Source organism: Lemur catta, chromosome 3 (assembly GCF_020740605.2).
Source record: "Lemur catta isolate mLemCat1 chromosome 3, mLemCat1.pri, whole genome shotgun sequence".
Lineage (NCBI taxonomy): Eukaryota > Metazoa > Chordata > Mammalia > Primates > Lemuridae > Lemur > Lemur catta.
Window position 1 is genome coordinate 85,434,581 of NC_059130.1, and position 16,378 is coordinate 85,450,958.

Consider the following 16,378-nt stretch of genomic DNA (forward strand, 5'->3'; position numbering starts at 1 on the left):
TTCTTTATCACATCCTGGGCATTTCTGGCACGAATGGGTCCTGATGCAGGTACTACCGAGTCTCACCTTCATTATGCAGCTGGTGCCACGGCCAGGTGTGCGCCAGGCCTCACCTGGGGTTAGATCAGGTTGCCCTGTTTCCTGTTGGGTTTCACCTTCCCTCGCATTAGCAGGCAGAGGCCAGTGTGGGGTGTCTTTTGCCCCACCCCTTACTGTCACGCTGAAACTGATTTGGGTGAACAGGCTCTTGGGCATTGGAGACCAGGAGGCCCAGTGCCAGGGAGGCGTGTGGGTTTATTCTTGTGAGCTTCCTCCAGATGACGGGGGCTGCCAGGGGAATTGCTGTGCCAGAGGGGTGTGGAGCTCGGCCCAGGGACAGGAGGGAAAGTGCTGTGGCCAAGCAGCATCGTGGGCCTGGGTGGCAGTGGGGAGGTGACCCACATTCAGTGTTTGTGCCAACACTGCCTCATGGAGGGCGGAAGGCAGGGAATTCCCCTGCATGGAGCACGGCATGGTGGCAGACACTTAGACATTTGTGCTTTTGTCTGTCACCGAGAAGGAGCGCCAGGCCAGGATGGGGTTGCTGTTTGGCACTGGCACGCCACTTAACCTCTTTGAGCTTCTGCACTGTCTGCTGCAAAATACCCACTGGCCTAACCTTACCCAGCTTTTAAGAGTCACAAAGGTGGTGACAGACATGAAAGAGCTTTGAAAAGGCCAGGAGTGCTGAACAGAAGCCGGGTATCGCTGTTACGCCCTGATGGCATCAGGCGCTTGTCTGTGGGCTGATGACAATGCCCTCTGTCATTTCAGCTGAATAGCATTGGCAATTACTACAAGCCGTGGTTCTTCAAGCACGTGGAGAATTACCTGAAGACAAACCAAGAGGGCCTGGAGTACGTTCCCTTGAGACACTACTACCACCGCCACACGCGCAGCATCTTCTGGGAGCTCCGGGTGAGGCTTGGGTTTCCCGTAGTCCTGGCTCCTCCTGGCCAGCCAGGCAGGGCACCAGGGTGGTGAACACTGTAGCCACTCTCTGTCTCTCCCTTAAGGGAAAAGAGTGGCTTTGTCCTGAGATAACTGGATGCCTTCTCAAGCAGCAACACGGTCATTTCCTTACCAAGCATTTGCTTCGTGCTGGGGCGTGAGCCACTGGCTGGGTACTTGTTCTGTCCTTGAGGAACAGTGGCCCCGCCAAGCAGACGGATCCCTGCACTATAAAGAGCATGGGAACTAGAGGAGGAAGTGGCTAGTTCTTCCGAGGGTTCAAGGTAGCAGTCAAGCTTGGCCTTGAAAAGTGAGCAAGGATTTGCTATTGTCTGTCTGGGGGGTGGATGAGTGGGAAGCAGTGACATTTTAAATAGGTGACAGGGGGTGGGGGGTCAAGAAAGACGCCTCAAGAGATGACTTGTGAGCAGGGACCAGAACACAGGGAGAGCAGGCCACACGGAACTCCAGGGGAGCATGTCCAGGCAGAGGGACAGCCAGAGCCCACGGCTGTTTTTTTTTTTTTTTTTTTGAGACAGAGTCTCACTTTGTTGCCCAGGCTAGAGTGAGTGCCATGGCCTCAGCCTAGCTCACAGCAACCTCAAACTCCTGGGCTTAAGTGATCCTACTGCCTCAGCCTCCTGAGTAGCTGGGACTACAGGCATGCACCACCATGCCCGGCTAATTTTTTCTATATATATTTTTAGTTGTCCAGATAATTTTTATTTCTATTTTTAGTAGAGACAGGGTCTCACTCAGCCTGGTCTTGAACTCCTGACCTCAAGCGATCCACCCGCCTCGGCCTCCCAGAAGGCTAGGATTACAGGCGTGAGCCACCGCGCCCGGCCAAGCCCACGGCTTGAAATGGGCTAACATAAAATTAACCATCGTACGATGTACAGTTTGGAGGAATTTAGTACATTCACAATGTTGCACAACTACTACCTCTATCTAGTTCCAAAGCATTTTCATCCCCCTAAAAGAAACCTCATCCAGTCAAACAGTAGCTCTCCACTCCCCACTGGTACACCCTGGGCACCCCCCAGTTTGCTTTCTGTCACTGTGAATTTACCTGTTCTGGATATTGCATATAAATGGAGTCATGCCATGTGCGCCTTTTGTGACTGGCTTCTTTCACGTAGCATAATATTTCCATGCATCAATATTTCATTTCTTTTTATGGCTGAATAGCACTCCATTGTATGTATAGACTGCATTTTGTTTTTCCACTCATCTGTTGTTGGACGTGTGGGTTGTTTCAACCTTTTGGCTACTGTGAACAGTCCTGCTATGAACATTTACATACAAGCATTTGTTTGAATCCTTGTTTTCAGTTCTTGGGGATATATCCCTAGGAGTGGAATTGCTGGGTCATGTGCTGATTCTACGTCTAACACTGAGGAATCACCAAACTGGTTTCCACAGAGGCCACGCCATTTTATTTTCCCACCAGAAGTGTACGAGTCTTCCAGTTTTTCTACATCCTTACCAACACTTGTTATTTTCTGGTTTTTAAATTATTATTATAGCTATCCTAGTGGGTGTGAAGTGGTATCTCATTGTGGTTTGGATTTGCATTTTCCTAATGACTAATGATGTCGAACATCTTGTTGCATGCTTGTTAGCCAATTGTATATCTTCTCTCAGGAAGTGTCCATTCAAGTCTTCTGCTCCCTTTTTAAATTGGGTTGTTTGTCTTTGTTGTTGAGATGTAAGAGTTCTTTATATATTCCGGATACTAGATCCTTATCAGATACATGATTTGCAAATATTTTCTCCTATTCTTTATGTTTCTTTTCACTGTCTTGGTAATATCCTTTGATGACCAGAGGTTTTTAATTTAGACGAAGTCCAGTTCATCTGTTTTCCCTTTTGTTATTTGTGCTTTTAGTGTCCCATCTGAGAATCTGTTGCCAAATCCAAGGTCATGAAGATTTACCCCTGTGTTTTCTTCTAAGAGTATTATGGTCCTAGCTCTTATATGTAGGTTGTTGATCCATTTTGAGTTGATTTTCATGTATGCTGTGAGGTAGGAGTCAAACCCCATTCTTTTGCATAGAGCTATCCAGTTGCCCAGCAGGGCTGCCTGTTGGAAACCAGCAAGAAGGCTGCTAGCCAGAGCCGTAGCGGGAATGAGGGCAGACGGCCGCCAGAGGCTAGATCTCCTGCCTGCTTGTAGGTCAGGAAGGACTTTATATTTTCTTCTAAGTGGGGCAGGAAACTGGTGAGGGCTTTGAGCAGGCAAGTGACACGGCCTAACGTTTGCTTTGAAAGAATAACTTTGACAGCTAGATGGAGAGTGGGTGGTGCTGGGGGTGGGCAGGAGTGGAAGAGAGGAGAAAGATTTCTGTTGTCCGAGGCGGCAGCTGTGGAGAAGGAGAGAAGTGTCAGATCTGAGAGATGCTGTGAAAGATGAACCAACCAACAGACATTTCCAGACAGATTGGTCGTGGGTGTGATCCAAGGCTCACACCCAAGAACAGGGTGAACAGAGGCGCCCCTGACAGCCCTGGGAGATGTGGGGGAGGGGCCTGGGAAGGGGAATGAGAAGTTTGGTCTGGGACGTGTCAGCTTGAGATGCCTTCCAGACGTCTGTCCGGTGACAGGCAGCTGGTTACACGTGTCAGGACTTCAGGGGTGCAGGAGAGGCTGGGGCTGCACATACAAACGTGGGCAGCGGCAGCAGCAGAGAAATGTCATTTAAAGCCATGGAGGTAGATGAGTGAGGGTGGACAGAAAAGAAAAGAGGTATGAGCACAGCCCTGGGACACCTGCAGGTTAGGGGAAGAGGAGCCAGCTAAAGAGAGGAGAAGATGCCACCAGGCAGCGTGTGGGAGCAAGCCAGGAGAATGCGGCATCCCAGAAGCCACGGGGAGACTGTTTCAAGAAGGAAAATGAACAACTGCATCAAATGCTGCTGAGAGAGATGAGGACAGAGATCGACCTTGGGTCTTAGCCATGGGAAGGTCACCGTTGACTTTGATCAGCCAGTAAACCCTGACCACAGAGTTGGCGAGAGAACGGGAGACAAGGAAGTAAGACAGTGAGAACAAGCCTGAGAGCCTCTCTAGAGGGAAGCAGAGGGGGAGGGCGCTGGCTGGAGGGGGGTGTAGGACCAAGACAAGATATTTTGTTTGTGTGATTATTTTCAGATGGGAGAGATGACAGCATGTTTACGTGTCATGAGAATGATCCAGGGGAGAGGGAATATTTAGAGGGTGGAGTCTTGAGCAGGGGAGAGAGGTGGGTGCTGTGCTTAGGTGGAGAGCTTGCCTTTTGATGGGGGCATGGAAGGTCTGTCCGTCAGCCAGGAGGAAGCCGTGTAAATGGGTACAGTTGCTGCAAATGGGAGGTGGGGAGTTCTCTTCTGATTTCTCAGTGAAACAGGAAGAAGGAGCAAGGATTTCAGCTGAAGTAAGGCGGGAGGGGATGTTGACAGTTTGCAGAGAGAAGAGATGTGAAATTGTCCCTTGGAGAGTGGGAAGTGAATGAACTGGGGAAATACCATAGCACTGCCAGGCAGCTCCCAGCCTGCCTAGGATTCCTGATCATGAATTTACAGTGAGACCACCCTGTGGTGGTGGGTTGTCACACATGCAGCTGGGGGAGAGCTGCAGAGCGGGTAGAGAGTTCCGTCTGACCACAGCTGCGGCTGGGCAGTGTGGTGAGTGGGCAGGCGTGAGGAACCAAGGGATGGTTCCGGTGAAACCTAAGCCAGCCACGGAGGGGAGGCAGGAGGGGAGGAGCTCCCAGGGGCTGACAAGATGCTGACAGGGCGGACTGTGCGCCCCAGGGGAGGAAGCACTGAAGTCAGGGTGAGGGGACATGGTGTTAAAGAGCATGGGGATGGGCACAGGGCAAACACCCACCATTAAAGCTACAGAGACAATGAATGTGTACAAAAGCACAAAGGGGGGTGGTGGTGGCTCACACCTGTAATCCCAGGACTCTGAGAGGCCGAAGTGGGAGGATCGCTTGAGGTCAGGAGTTCGAGACCAGCCTAACCAAGAACGAGACCCCGTCTCTACAAAACAATAGAAAATTTACCTGGGCACAGTGGTGCGTGCCTGTAGTCCCAGCTACTCAGGAGAGTGAGGCAGGTGGATCAATTGAGCCCCCAAAGTTTGAGGTTGCAGTGAGCTTTGATGATGCCACTCCATTCTAGCCCAGGAGACAGAGCGAGATCCTGTCTCAAAAAAAAAAAAAAAAAGAATGAAGGGGCAAAAGCTAGGTATTGGCATTTTTTTGGTTGTTGTTTATTTATTTATTTATTTATTTATTTTTGAGACAGAGTCTCACTCTGTTGCCCAGGCTAGAGTGCCGCGGCATCAGCCTAGCTCACAACAACCTCAAACTCCTGGGCTCAAGCAATCCTCCTGCCTCAGCCTCCCGAGTACCTGGAACTATAGGCATGTGCCACCATGCCTGGCTAATTTTTTCTATATATATATTTTTAGCTGTCCATATAATTTCTTTCTATTTTTAATAGATACGGGGTCTCGCTCTTGCTCAGGCTGGTCTCGAACCCCTGAGCTCAAACAATCTGCCCGCCTCGGCCTCCAGAGTGCTAGGATTACAGGCGTGAGCCACCACGCCCGGCCACGGCAAACATTTTTAAAGAGCCAAAGGGCAAATATTTTAGATGTCACTAGTTACACAGTCTGTCACAGACTCACCTCTGCCACATGAACAGCCACAGACAATATATAAATGAACAGGTGTGACCAGTTCCAGTGAGACCTTATTTACAAAAACAGGCAGCAGGCCATATTCGGGCAACAGGCTGGCCTCGACTGGCAAACTGGCTCCCCACTGGCAGGCAGTGCCAGCCACTGCTCTAAGGGATGACGTGGGAGTCAGTGGCCAAGGGCATGTGAAAGATTTGGTCACAGGAAAATAAAGAGAGGAGTTTCAGGAGCCAGGAGGCCAGGCACGGGAGGACCATCTCTGTGGGCATTAGGTCACAAATGTTAACCTTGGAGGATATCTAGGCTTGAGTGAGGGAACCATGGGTGTGGGTGGTGAGGGGGATGCCAGCGATCCAGGATCCAGGCAAAACTGGGCATTATGTGGGCCGGGGGTCGGGTGGGGGAGGTCTTGGGCATGTGCTTCAAAGTTGCTAGGGTTGGTTTTTAGCCCCAGGGGTAGAACAGAGATGGAGGCAGTAACTCAGAGCCAGGAGGACCCTCCCTCACCTCCGTCTGTCGCATTGGCAGGAGGGTTGCCGGGGAGAACATGATACACTGGAGCGGGCTGCAGGGCACAGCCAGGTTCCAGCTGAGAACAAGGAGAGGCACAGCACGTCCAGGGAACAGTGAGGACGGAGGGGCTTTGCTGAGGTCAGACCATGAGAGCACAGGGAACCCTGGGAGATCAGGGCAGTGGCAGATGGGGTCAGATTACGAGGTACCGCATTGCTGCAGGAGGTCATGAGTGCAGGTAATGAGGCACCTGGAAGTCCATGGTGATTAAGAGAAACCGGACATGAGGCATGACGGAACCACAGCTCGTGGGCTCTTGGGTGGAGGTTTCTGGCCAGTTGTGATGTTGGGACAGGTCTCGGGCAGAATGTGATGGGCGGCGGTCAGGGTCGCAGGAGCAGGGCGTGGGGTCTCACTGTAGCCTGGGGCTCTGGGTTCCCTCATACCCAAGAATCCTACTTTGGGCAATGTCAAGGCCCAGAGCAGGTGGCGTGGGCAGTTTTGGCAGAGGCAGAAGACACCATGAGTCCCCCTCCATCCCTGCCAAGAGCAGCGGCAGGTGTGGAGGTGGTTTTGTCAAGAGCAAGGATACTTAAGAGAGAAAAACAAAAAGGAGCCAGCAGGGGCCCCTGAGAGTGAGCATCAGAGACAACAGCCGCCACCAACACCAGCCACTCCTAATGGGGGATGTTGTGCTGGACACTTCACTGCCTTACTTATCTTAATGTTCCCAGCAACCCTGTGAGGTAGGTACTAGTGTTATTTCTGTTTCCGTTTAGGTTATCCAAGGTAAGTAACAGCTCAGTAAGAGGGAGTGTATCTCTATCGTAGAGGGTTAAAACAGTTAGCATTTGTTACCTCCCAGTGTCTAAGAGTCATGGACCTGGGAGTGACCAATCTGGGCGGTCCTGGCTCAGGGTCTGTCCTGTTGTGGGTGGGCGGTGGCCCTCTGGAGGCTGCAGGACCTGCCTCCATTCCTCGCCACGTGGCTTCCTCGAATGTCCCCACAACAAAGCACTGGCTTCCCCCAGAGCAAGTGAGAGACCAAGAAGTCTATAGTGCCTTTGTGACCCAGTGTCAAGTCACACTGGTCACTTCCAGCATATTCTCTGTTAGAACTGAGTCACCAAGTTCAGCCCACACTCAGGGAAAGGGGCAATGAGGACCAGCAAAGACTCTAGGGACGTGTTTTAAAACCACCACACACAGCCAGGATTCAAAATGAAACTTGTCTTATATTTCTGTGCTGTTAAATAAATCCTGGCCTACACTGCCTTTACTTAAAGGAAGAGTCTGGAAGGATAGGGGTTTTAAGCCTGTATTTGCATGTAGAAGTTTATTCCAGAGTGAGGGAGTAGGGAAGCAAGACAGGGAAAGGGAGAAGTCACAACAAAACCCTGGAAGCCCTCTGGGGCTGTGTCACCTCGAGGCCAGGGGCACCCGCCCCAGCAGCCGTCATTGTGCAACTGACCTTGGGCGAGGCAGCTCCCTTCTGCCAAGGGCAGTCCTGCCCGCGTGCCGGCCTCCAACACTCCCCGCTGCTGGGGAGCAGGCAGCTCTCTGGAGGAGGCATCTGGGCAGAGTGCAGCAGCATCCGCTAGCGTGGAATCGCAGGAGCCAGGACATGTCTAGAAAGGAGGAATAAATTTCAAATGCTTGCCTTTTCCCCTGCCCCGCGATAACTCCTCCTCCTGGGAGACTGGCCTTGCGCCCAGGTTCCCTCTGCCGCATGGGGCTCTTGAAAGAACCAAGTGTAACCAGGCCTGTGTGCTAAGCCCCTTAACAGCTGCCTTCTGTCACACCCGTGCCAGGCCTGGCCAGTCCAGTCACGTCCCCTTACCAGCTCACGGGCTCAGGGCCAGCTGCATGCTTTGCAGGGCCCAGTGTGAAAAGCAGGCAAAAAGTGCTGTCAACGGTACTAAATTATAACGCTTTTTCCTTTCTCCCGTGGTCTCTCTATTGTCATAAATATTTCCAATTTAATGTTCTACTTAAGGAAGAACTAAAAATCTAAATTACTAGCATGAATTTTACTGTTCATTTTTAAAAATGCAAACATAAGAGCATTTAACTCCTCGTGCATGTATGTTCCCTGGTTCCTTTAAGAGTGGCGCGTAAAGCTAACCTGACTGTTGTTTCCCTTTCTTGCTGCATGCACGATCTGCCTGAAAGGGACAGGGGGCAGAGAAGCCTCTCCTGCCCTTCCCTTTGCCTCATTTGCAGTGGAAGCAGTCAGCTAACACAGGGCATTACCACCAGTGAGGAGGGATGTGAGCGGAGCCCTTGGCATTGGTGTTTCTTAGAAGGCTGTTGCCCCAGCTCTGCCTCGGGGGGTGGGAGCCCTGCAGCCGGGCAGAGCAGAGGCCGCCAGTGGCAGGCTGGACACAGGGAAAGGGCAAGGGCGGCTGGACAGCAGGGACCAAGGGAGGAAGAGGCTGCAGTCAGGGCCCCTGGAGTGACTGGCCTCAGCGTGTAGCAGGGCCAGGGCCAGGAGTAGAGCCAGGGACTCGGGACCCAAGGCCATCAAGGGACGGAGGATGAGTGATGCGTGGACAGAGGGAAAGCAGAAGGGCAGAGCACATGTTTAATAAAACTGGAATTTTCTGAGGCTGGGACCAGGAAAGAAGTGATTTCAGCTGATACATTTGGCTAACAATTGACTATTTTTAGGGGGAAAAAAATGCAAGTGGCTTTTAAACCTAGAAGAGGTGATGCAGTCTCATTCAGAATTGAAGACAGGCAAAACAAAACTATCTTTCACCTATCAGAGTGAACAACAGAGATCTAGAAGTTCGATAACACCACGCAGGGCAGGGCGTAGGGAAACCACCTTCTCCTGCGTCGTCCGGGAGAGTATAACGTGGTACAAGCTCTTGAAACAGTATCCATTAGAATTGCACACACCATTTGAACCAGAATTTTCCACCTCTAGGAATTGATCTTACTGACACATATTGGCAAAGACACAAAGGATATTCATTGGAATCATCTGGAAATAATCTAAATGTCCATCCATACAATAGCGCAGGGGTCAGCAAACGTTCTATGGAAAGGCCAGGCAGGAAACAGTCCAGCTCTTGTGCACTGTGAGGTCTCTAGTAGCCTGATAGCAGCCACAGATGATATGTAAAGGAAGACGAAACCGGAGGGCAGGGCAAACCTGGGGACCCCTGAAGCACCGGTTGGGCACCCTTGACAGGGGAGGGGGGAGGAGGTGAGAGGGGAGGGGAACGCAGTAGGGCCAGGGAGTGAGAGGAGGCCTGACCTTCATACTGCTGGAATCTCTGCTGTGGGCATGTAGTTTCTCCAGAGATAACCAAGGAAACAATAAAGCCATGCTGTTTACTGAGCTCCTGTTGTGTGCCAGGCATTGGCACAGCGGCTGGGATCTAGCCGAAGGAAGCAGACAGGTCCCTGCCCTTGTGGGAGTGGAGGGGGAGGGTCACTCAGCCTTCAGTGCTTCCGTGTGTGTGGCTACCACCCTGCCCCTAGGCTGATGTGGACCCTTTCATGAGCTGCCTCTGCCTCTCTTTGTCCCAGCTGTCCCTGTGCCGTAGTGCAGTGGCCTGTGTCTCCCACACCTGAGGAAGCATTTTAAGGACAGAGACCTTGTCTCAATTATCTTGGTTTCCCAGCGCCCAGCATAGAACCTGGGACCCGACCTCACAGGCACCTTGCCATCGTGTGACGAATGGAAGAATGCCCTTGGCTGCAGGGGCTCTGGGAGCTATGAGAATGGATGCTGGTGACCCTCAGGAAGATGGCAGGACTTGGAGCAGGGAGGAAAGCTGTGAGCCAGGACCAAAGTCTTCTCTGCTGGGGGGTGGGCAGGATTGCCCCCCCCCGGGAGCCGTGGCAGAGCTGGAGGGGGACCGAGGCCCTCCTAGCAAAGCAGCAGCACCGAGGGAGCAGCTCCTCCCTCCGGCAGTTTGGGGCTTGGAAGAGGAAGAACAGACTCTGCTGGGGGGCAGGGGCTTCCAGGGAGCCTGAGTCGGGGAGGCAGGCAGCTGTCTAGCTGTGAGCAAGGGCTACTGTAAACCAACAGGCTCCTTGTCGAACCTGGGGCAGACTTCGCCCGCCCCAGCTGTGTGACCTCAGGGAAACTGCCTGAGTTCTCTGAGTGTCCCTCCTCCGTTCAGCAGCATTCATTTCTCGAACATTTATGGAATGCCTGCTCTGCCCCAGCCACTCTGACCTCAACAGCTAGAACAGGCATGACAGCCACCTTATCGTTTTGCTCCAGGCCCTCGAGTCTCCTTTACAGATAAGGAAACTGAGTTCAGAGAAGTTCAGTAACTAGCCCAAGGTCAGAGCTGAGACTCAAACGTAGATCCAACTGGTAAAGTCCTAGGTCCCATGGTGCCCCCTCCACACAGGGGAACTACACCCTGTCGTGCTCATGTCGAACACAGAACAAGCACCTGGTCCCTCGCGCACAGAGACATCAGCCCCTGTTGGTTCCTTCTCTCCGTCCCCACCCTTGTCTCCCAGGACATCATCCCCTTCGGCAACAACCCGATCTTCCGCTACCTCTTTGGATGGATGGTACCTCCCAAGATCTCCCTCCTGAAGCTGACTCAAGGCGAGACCCTGCGCAAGCTGTACGAGCAGCACCACGTGGTGCAGGACATGCTGGTGCCCATGAAGTCCCTGCCGCGGGCCCTGAACACCTTCCACAATGACATCCACGTGAGCAGGGGCAGGGCAGGGAGGGAGCACCAGGCATGTTCCCACAGAGTCGACGGTCTTCTCCCCTAAACCATGTGACCAACTTTGGGCACACATGCCCTCTGGGCCTCGGTTTTCCCAGCTATAAAATGGGGGCCTTGTCCCTATGCCCCCTGAGGCCTCGGCCCATTCAGTGATGGCCCCGATGGGAGGCGACACACAGGGCCTGGTAACGAGCACTCCCGTGACCTGTTCCAACTGCGCCCTTCGGCGTGGTGGAGTCGGCTGTTCTCAGCCAGGCTGGGAGGGTGGGGGGTGGAGCTGTGAGCAGCCAGAGGGGTCCCTGGAGAATGCTGCAAACCTCCCTGTGGGTGGGTGAGAGTGGGCCAGCCATGAGCCTGTCACCTGTTGGAGAAAAAGCTCCAATACCCCCTCCCTGGTCTACCCAGGTCTACCCCATCTGGCTGTGCCCATTCATCCTGCCCAGCCAGCCAGGCCTGGTGCACCCCAAGGGAGATGAGACCGAGCTCTACGTTGACATCGGGGCGTACGGGGAGCCACGCGTGAAACACTTTGAAGCCAGGTCCTGCATGAGGCAGCTGGAGAAGTTCGTCCGGAGCGTGCACGGGTGAGTGGCCCAGAGTGTGGTGGGGTCCATCTGGCTGAGGGCCCCAGGGCAGTGAGGCCCGGTCTGGGCTGAGGACCAGGATCCCCAGCCTTGCTCAGGGACCCCGTGGCTCTGGCGGCCTCTGACTCGGGAGGCGGGTGTGGCAGGTGGTCGGGGTAGACCTGCAGGACCGCCTGCCTCTCCACCTGCACCCCTCCTCCAGCGAGCTCATCGGTGCCCTCCCAGCTGCTCAAGCCGGAAAGCCGGGAGTCACCCCTCTTCCCCACGGGGCAGATGGGGGGTGTGGGCTTACGTGTGTTCAGGGCTCCTGCTCTAGATCGAACAGCCAACGCTGAGGAGGGAGGGATTCCTGACTGTGATGACCACGGAAGAGGCCCTGGACAGAGCATTGCTCAGAAAACAGCCTGGAACCAACTCCTGATGAATTAACATGGACAAATCTCAGAATAATTGTGCAGACTAAAGGAAGCCAGGAGAAAAGAGTACTGTATGATTCCACTGATAGAAAATTCCAGAAAATACATCTGAATCTGTAGTGACAGAAAGCTCATCAGTGGTTGCCCAGGGCTGGCAGAGGGATAACAAAGCATCACGAGAAAAGTTTCGGGATGATGGATACAGCCGCCATCTGGACCATGGTGACGATTCCTTGGTTGCATACATATGTCAAGCTTACCCTGTTGCACATTTTAAATATGTGCAGTTTATTGATGCCAATAAAAGATTAAAAGAAAACATCCCCACCGTCCCATCAGGAGGCAGCGGTGTCTGGGGCCGAGCACAGGGGCAGAAGCCGAGCAGTCTGAGCTCTACTCCTGACTCTGCCTCTGCCGCCCAGCCACCTTGCCCCCAGCCCCAAGTCCCCACCCGCACCAGCCGCCTCACCAGGTTGTGAGGGGGATTAAACAAGAAAAGTCCTCCTAAAGCACTTCTGAGCTGCAAAGCACGCTGCTTGCAGGGGCAGTTGGGTTTCTCTCACGCCCTTTCCTCTCCCTGTACCCCTTGTACCTCCCTGCATCCTCACCCTGTTCTCTCCCCTGCAGGTTCCAGATGCTGTATGCCGACTGCTACATGAACCGGGAGGAGTTCTGGGAGATGTTTGATGGCTCCTTGTACCATGAGCTGCGGGAGAAGCTCGGCTGCCAGGACGCCTTCCCCGAGGTGTACGACAAGATCTGCAAGGCCGCCAGGCACTGAGCTGGAGCCGCCTGGAAAGACAGACACGTGTGGGCGGACAGGCATCGTCCCTTCACTCTAGCTTGGCTGCTTTCCCAGATCCACACTTTCCAAAAGAAACCCCTCCAGAAACCACACCCACACAGCCCAGCGCCTTCCTCTGGGCTTCAGGGGCAGCCCAGTGGGGCAGAAAGAACAGTTTAGCACTTATAAGCTGTGGGACCCTGGGGAAGTCCCTTGGCCCCTCTCAGCCCAGGTCTCTTCATCTGTGAAAGGGGACAGTAATACTGGCCTGCAGGTTGTCACCATCCCAGTCAAGCACCTGTTACCCCGACAGAGCTGGGTAAGTGGTGGCTGTTACTCTGGCTTCCCATTCAGCATCACATCTGACGAAAGTGCTTTGGAGTCAGCATATGAGTCTGAAAGGCTCCATATTAGGTCACCTGTGCCCAGACTTGGCTGGAATGATGACGGGGATGCCCTGGGGCAGGCCCAAGACATGCCGTGCCAAAGCCAGGCCCGATTCCAAAGTTCTCTCTGCCATCCTTGGTGACATTCTGCCCTTCCTCGTTCACATCTGGCTTGCAGGCCCACCCCAGCCACTGCTGGGTACACTCAGAGAGGACTGAGTTCCTGGAGGAGGCATTTCAGGGCTGAATCCTGTCCCAGCTTTGGCCTGGGATGCCCAGGTAGAGAAAGTGGTCTCCGCTCTGAATCGGATCCAGGGACCTGGGCTCATTCTTCCTGGCTTGCCAACGCTCCAAGCCTCCTCTTGTCCCCAGAAGCCACGTAGTCATGGTGGGAGTGGGTCCGTGCTGCTCTTTGGGGGGCTGGGGTGGCCCACATCAAGTGGGAAAATGGAGTCCACCACCATTGTGTTCCCGTGAGGTTCTCACTGCAGGGCTGAAAGGAAAGAGCATCAGCTTGATTTCTGCAACCACTCATCTCTCTTTTGTTCTTTCTCCCACCAACACCCTTCCCCCAGCTGTAGTTAATTTCAGTGCCTTACAAATCCTAAGCTCAGAGAAAAGTTAGCTCGTTTCTGTTCCAGAGGGAAGGGAACCTCCCTGGGCCCTCCCCGTCTTGTTATCAAAGCTTGATTGTTTATGCAACTCCATCTTAAGAACTGCCTGGCCTCAGCTGCAACCAGAATCTGAGAAGGAATCGTGTCATGCAGGGAAGCTGGAATCAGGGAGCCAGCCAGGCGCAGCTGCAGCGTGCGAGTCAGGAGACCTGGGTTTCAGCCCCACCCCACTGTCAGGGAGCCGCCACGTTGGGCAGGTCGTTTGTCCCTCTGAGCTGCAGTTTCCTCATCTGTCACAGCAGTACAGACAAGACCTCCCTGGAGCCCTGCTGACTGTCCTAGGCTGTCCTGTGGTTGCAAAACCCCTGAAAAGCCTCATTGTGTTGAAAGTCAGAGAACAAATACATGATCCAGGTGGATATGTCAGAGTTGTCCATCATTCAAGGTCCTTCCTTCAGCCCCAAGGCCAGTTCCCATCTCATTTTCAGAAAGGTTCATCTCTGGCTTGCAGGCAAGTGTCAGTCTTGTCGCTCCAGGTGCCAGAGTCCTCTTGGAATCATGCTTCTGCTGAAGGATGCTCATGCGTTCCCCCCAGGGCTTGGCACACTGAGGAGTCCTGGCCTGGTCCTGTGAGGGCTGGTGCATCCATGGCACTCAAAAGGCAAAGGAACCGCCCTTACCCACTGGGCTGCCGAAGGGGGCAGAAAAAAAAAATGGACCTCATTGTCTAGTTTGCAAAGCACGGAAATTCTGGCATTAGCTCACGCAGGCCCCTGTGCTTTCTGCTCAGTGCGAAACTGATGATTCTACTCCCTGTAGATGAATGGTTAGCACAAACTAGGTTAATCCAGCTACTGAAGTGCCACCATTTCGCCAGTGGAGCCTAAGTCCCTGGGGCTGTGGCCAGAAATGGCAGCAGCCTCTGTCGCCCTTAGTCCCATAACCAAAATCCAGGCTTTCCCAGACCTCGCCCACAGTCTGGGGCTTGGAAGAGAAAGTATCTTGGAACCACAGCAGCCTCAGGTTAATGTTGCTCCGCTGGCCTGGAAAGAGGCCGCCCCTCCAGCGTGATGAGCTGAGTCGGCAGCTTCTGCTTGTAGCCAGGCCTGTCGCTGTCCATGCACACGGTGACGGTGCAGTTACATTTGGTGCCAGGGGGCAGTGCATGTGGAAAGAAAGTACCAGAGTAGACCTCTCCCCTCCAGGGCTCCGAGTTTCTTGGCTGCATGACGGTTTTCTGTGAAATCAAAATTGTAGCCAGTTTCTTTGGCGGGAAGGATGGGGAGGGGGGAGGGGAATGGGTGTGGCAGTGTGTGGTGTGTGATTTTCATTTTTTTCTTTGGTCATGGGGACCAAGGAGAAAGGCATGAATCTCCCCTCTCAGGCTCTTGCAGCTACAGGCACATGTCCCAGTGGCTGTGAGGCTGCTGCTTCTGAAAAAATAAAAGTATGGCTTGGAAGCTAGCCTTTGTCATTTCTTGCTCTGGGGACCACAGGGTGGAGTCGGACCTGGGCTCGGGTGCAGGCTGTGCCACTCCCCAGCTCAGCTACCCTCTCGGAACCAGCGTGCCCATGGGCAATGGCTGAAAGAACGTGGGGGCATGACAGGCTTATTTCTATTACTGTCGCAGTGTGATCCAGAGTAGGTGTCATAGGATCCCTCTATCTGCAAGGTGGACAACGGACCAGTGAGAGAGGGCGGCTCAGGTCAGCCTGGGGACCATGCTTTTTAAGGCACCAGACATGGTTGTCAGGAGCTCTGGGCTTTGTCACTTGGTTGTGACCAACTAATCTTAGCAAGTTAGTTAATCCTATTGAGACTATTGTTCTTATTTGTGAACTGGTGAAAACTACTAGCTGTCCCTTAAAATGCATTCTTCCCTTCTTTGTACGCACAGCTAGACCACATTTCCCAGCCTCCCTTGCAGTCCAGTGTGCTGAGAGTTTTCTCCAGTGGAATGTGAACGGAAGTGGTCAAAACCTATGAGGTCTCCTGGCTCTTTCACTGGATGCAAATGACAAGCAGGCCATAGATAATAGGAGAGACTTAAGTTGGAGGAAACCTGGATCCCTGAGTCACTGTGTGGAGGAGAACTGCCCCACCAACCTGAAACCTACCCTGGGCTGTTATGAGAGCAAAAAATAAACTATTGTTGAAACACTACATATCTGGAACTATTAGAGCGATTTAGCTCACCCTAACTACATGGACCTTTTTTTGGTATTGCATTGAATTTATAGATCAATTTGGAGAAAAGTGACCTCTTAACAATATTGAGTCCTTTTTTTGGGTTTTGTTTAGCTATCTTGAAATATGCTCAGAAATACTGAATCCTTTAACCCATGAACATGGCATATCTCCCTCTTATTTATGTCTTCTTTAATGTCTTAGCAGTACTTTATTGCTTTCAATGTACAGATCTTGTACATCTTGAACTCCTGGCCTCAAGTGATCTTCCTCCCTCGGCCTCCCAAAGTGTTAGGATTACAGGCGAGAGCCACCGCACCTGGCCAGATATTGTGCATCTTTAGTCAAATTTATATCCAAGTATTTCATATTTTTGATGCTATTATAAACGGTATTTTAAATTTTCAGTTTTTGTTTATGTGTTGCTCGTATATGGAAATAGTTGGCTTTGGTTTTTTTTATCCTATTTCCTGAAAACTTGCTAAACTGACTTCTTAGAGCTA

The 16,378-nt window shown here is 52.7% G+C and overlaps 1 protein-coding gene and 1 long non-coding RNA gene across 2 annotated transcripts in view; one reads left to right on the forward strand and one right to left on the reverse strand.

Moving 5' to 3' along the window:
• Positions 1-15,151, forward strand: part of DHCR24 (24-dehydrocholesterol reductase) — a 29,697-nt gene extending 14,546 nt beyond the window's left edge. The window contains exons 6-9 of the mRNA XM_045547935.1: positions 814-957; positions 10,683-10,880; positions 11,309-11,487; positions 12,531-15,151. Coding sequence (XP_045403891.1) covers positions 814-957; positions 10,683-10,880; positions 11,309-11,487; positions 12,531-12,684 — 675 coding nt within the window. The 3' untranslated portion in view covers positions 12,685-15,151. The remainder of the gene's footprint in view (positions 1-813; positions 958-10,682; positions 10,881-11,308; positions 11,488-12,530) is intronic.
• LOC123635606 lies at positions 3,301-12,559 on the reverse strand. Its single transcript, XR_006734178.1, has 3 exons — positions 12,512-12,559; positions 7,663-7,819; positions 3,301-3,356 (listed from the first exon to the last, which is right to left on the reverse strand). It is a non-coding gene; the product is annotated as an uncharacterized LOC123635606 (long non-coding RNA).
• Positions 15,152-16,378: the final 1,227 nt, after the last annotated feature.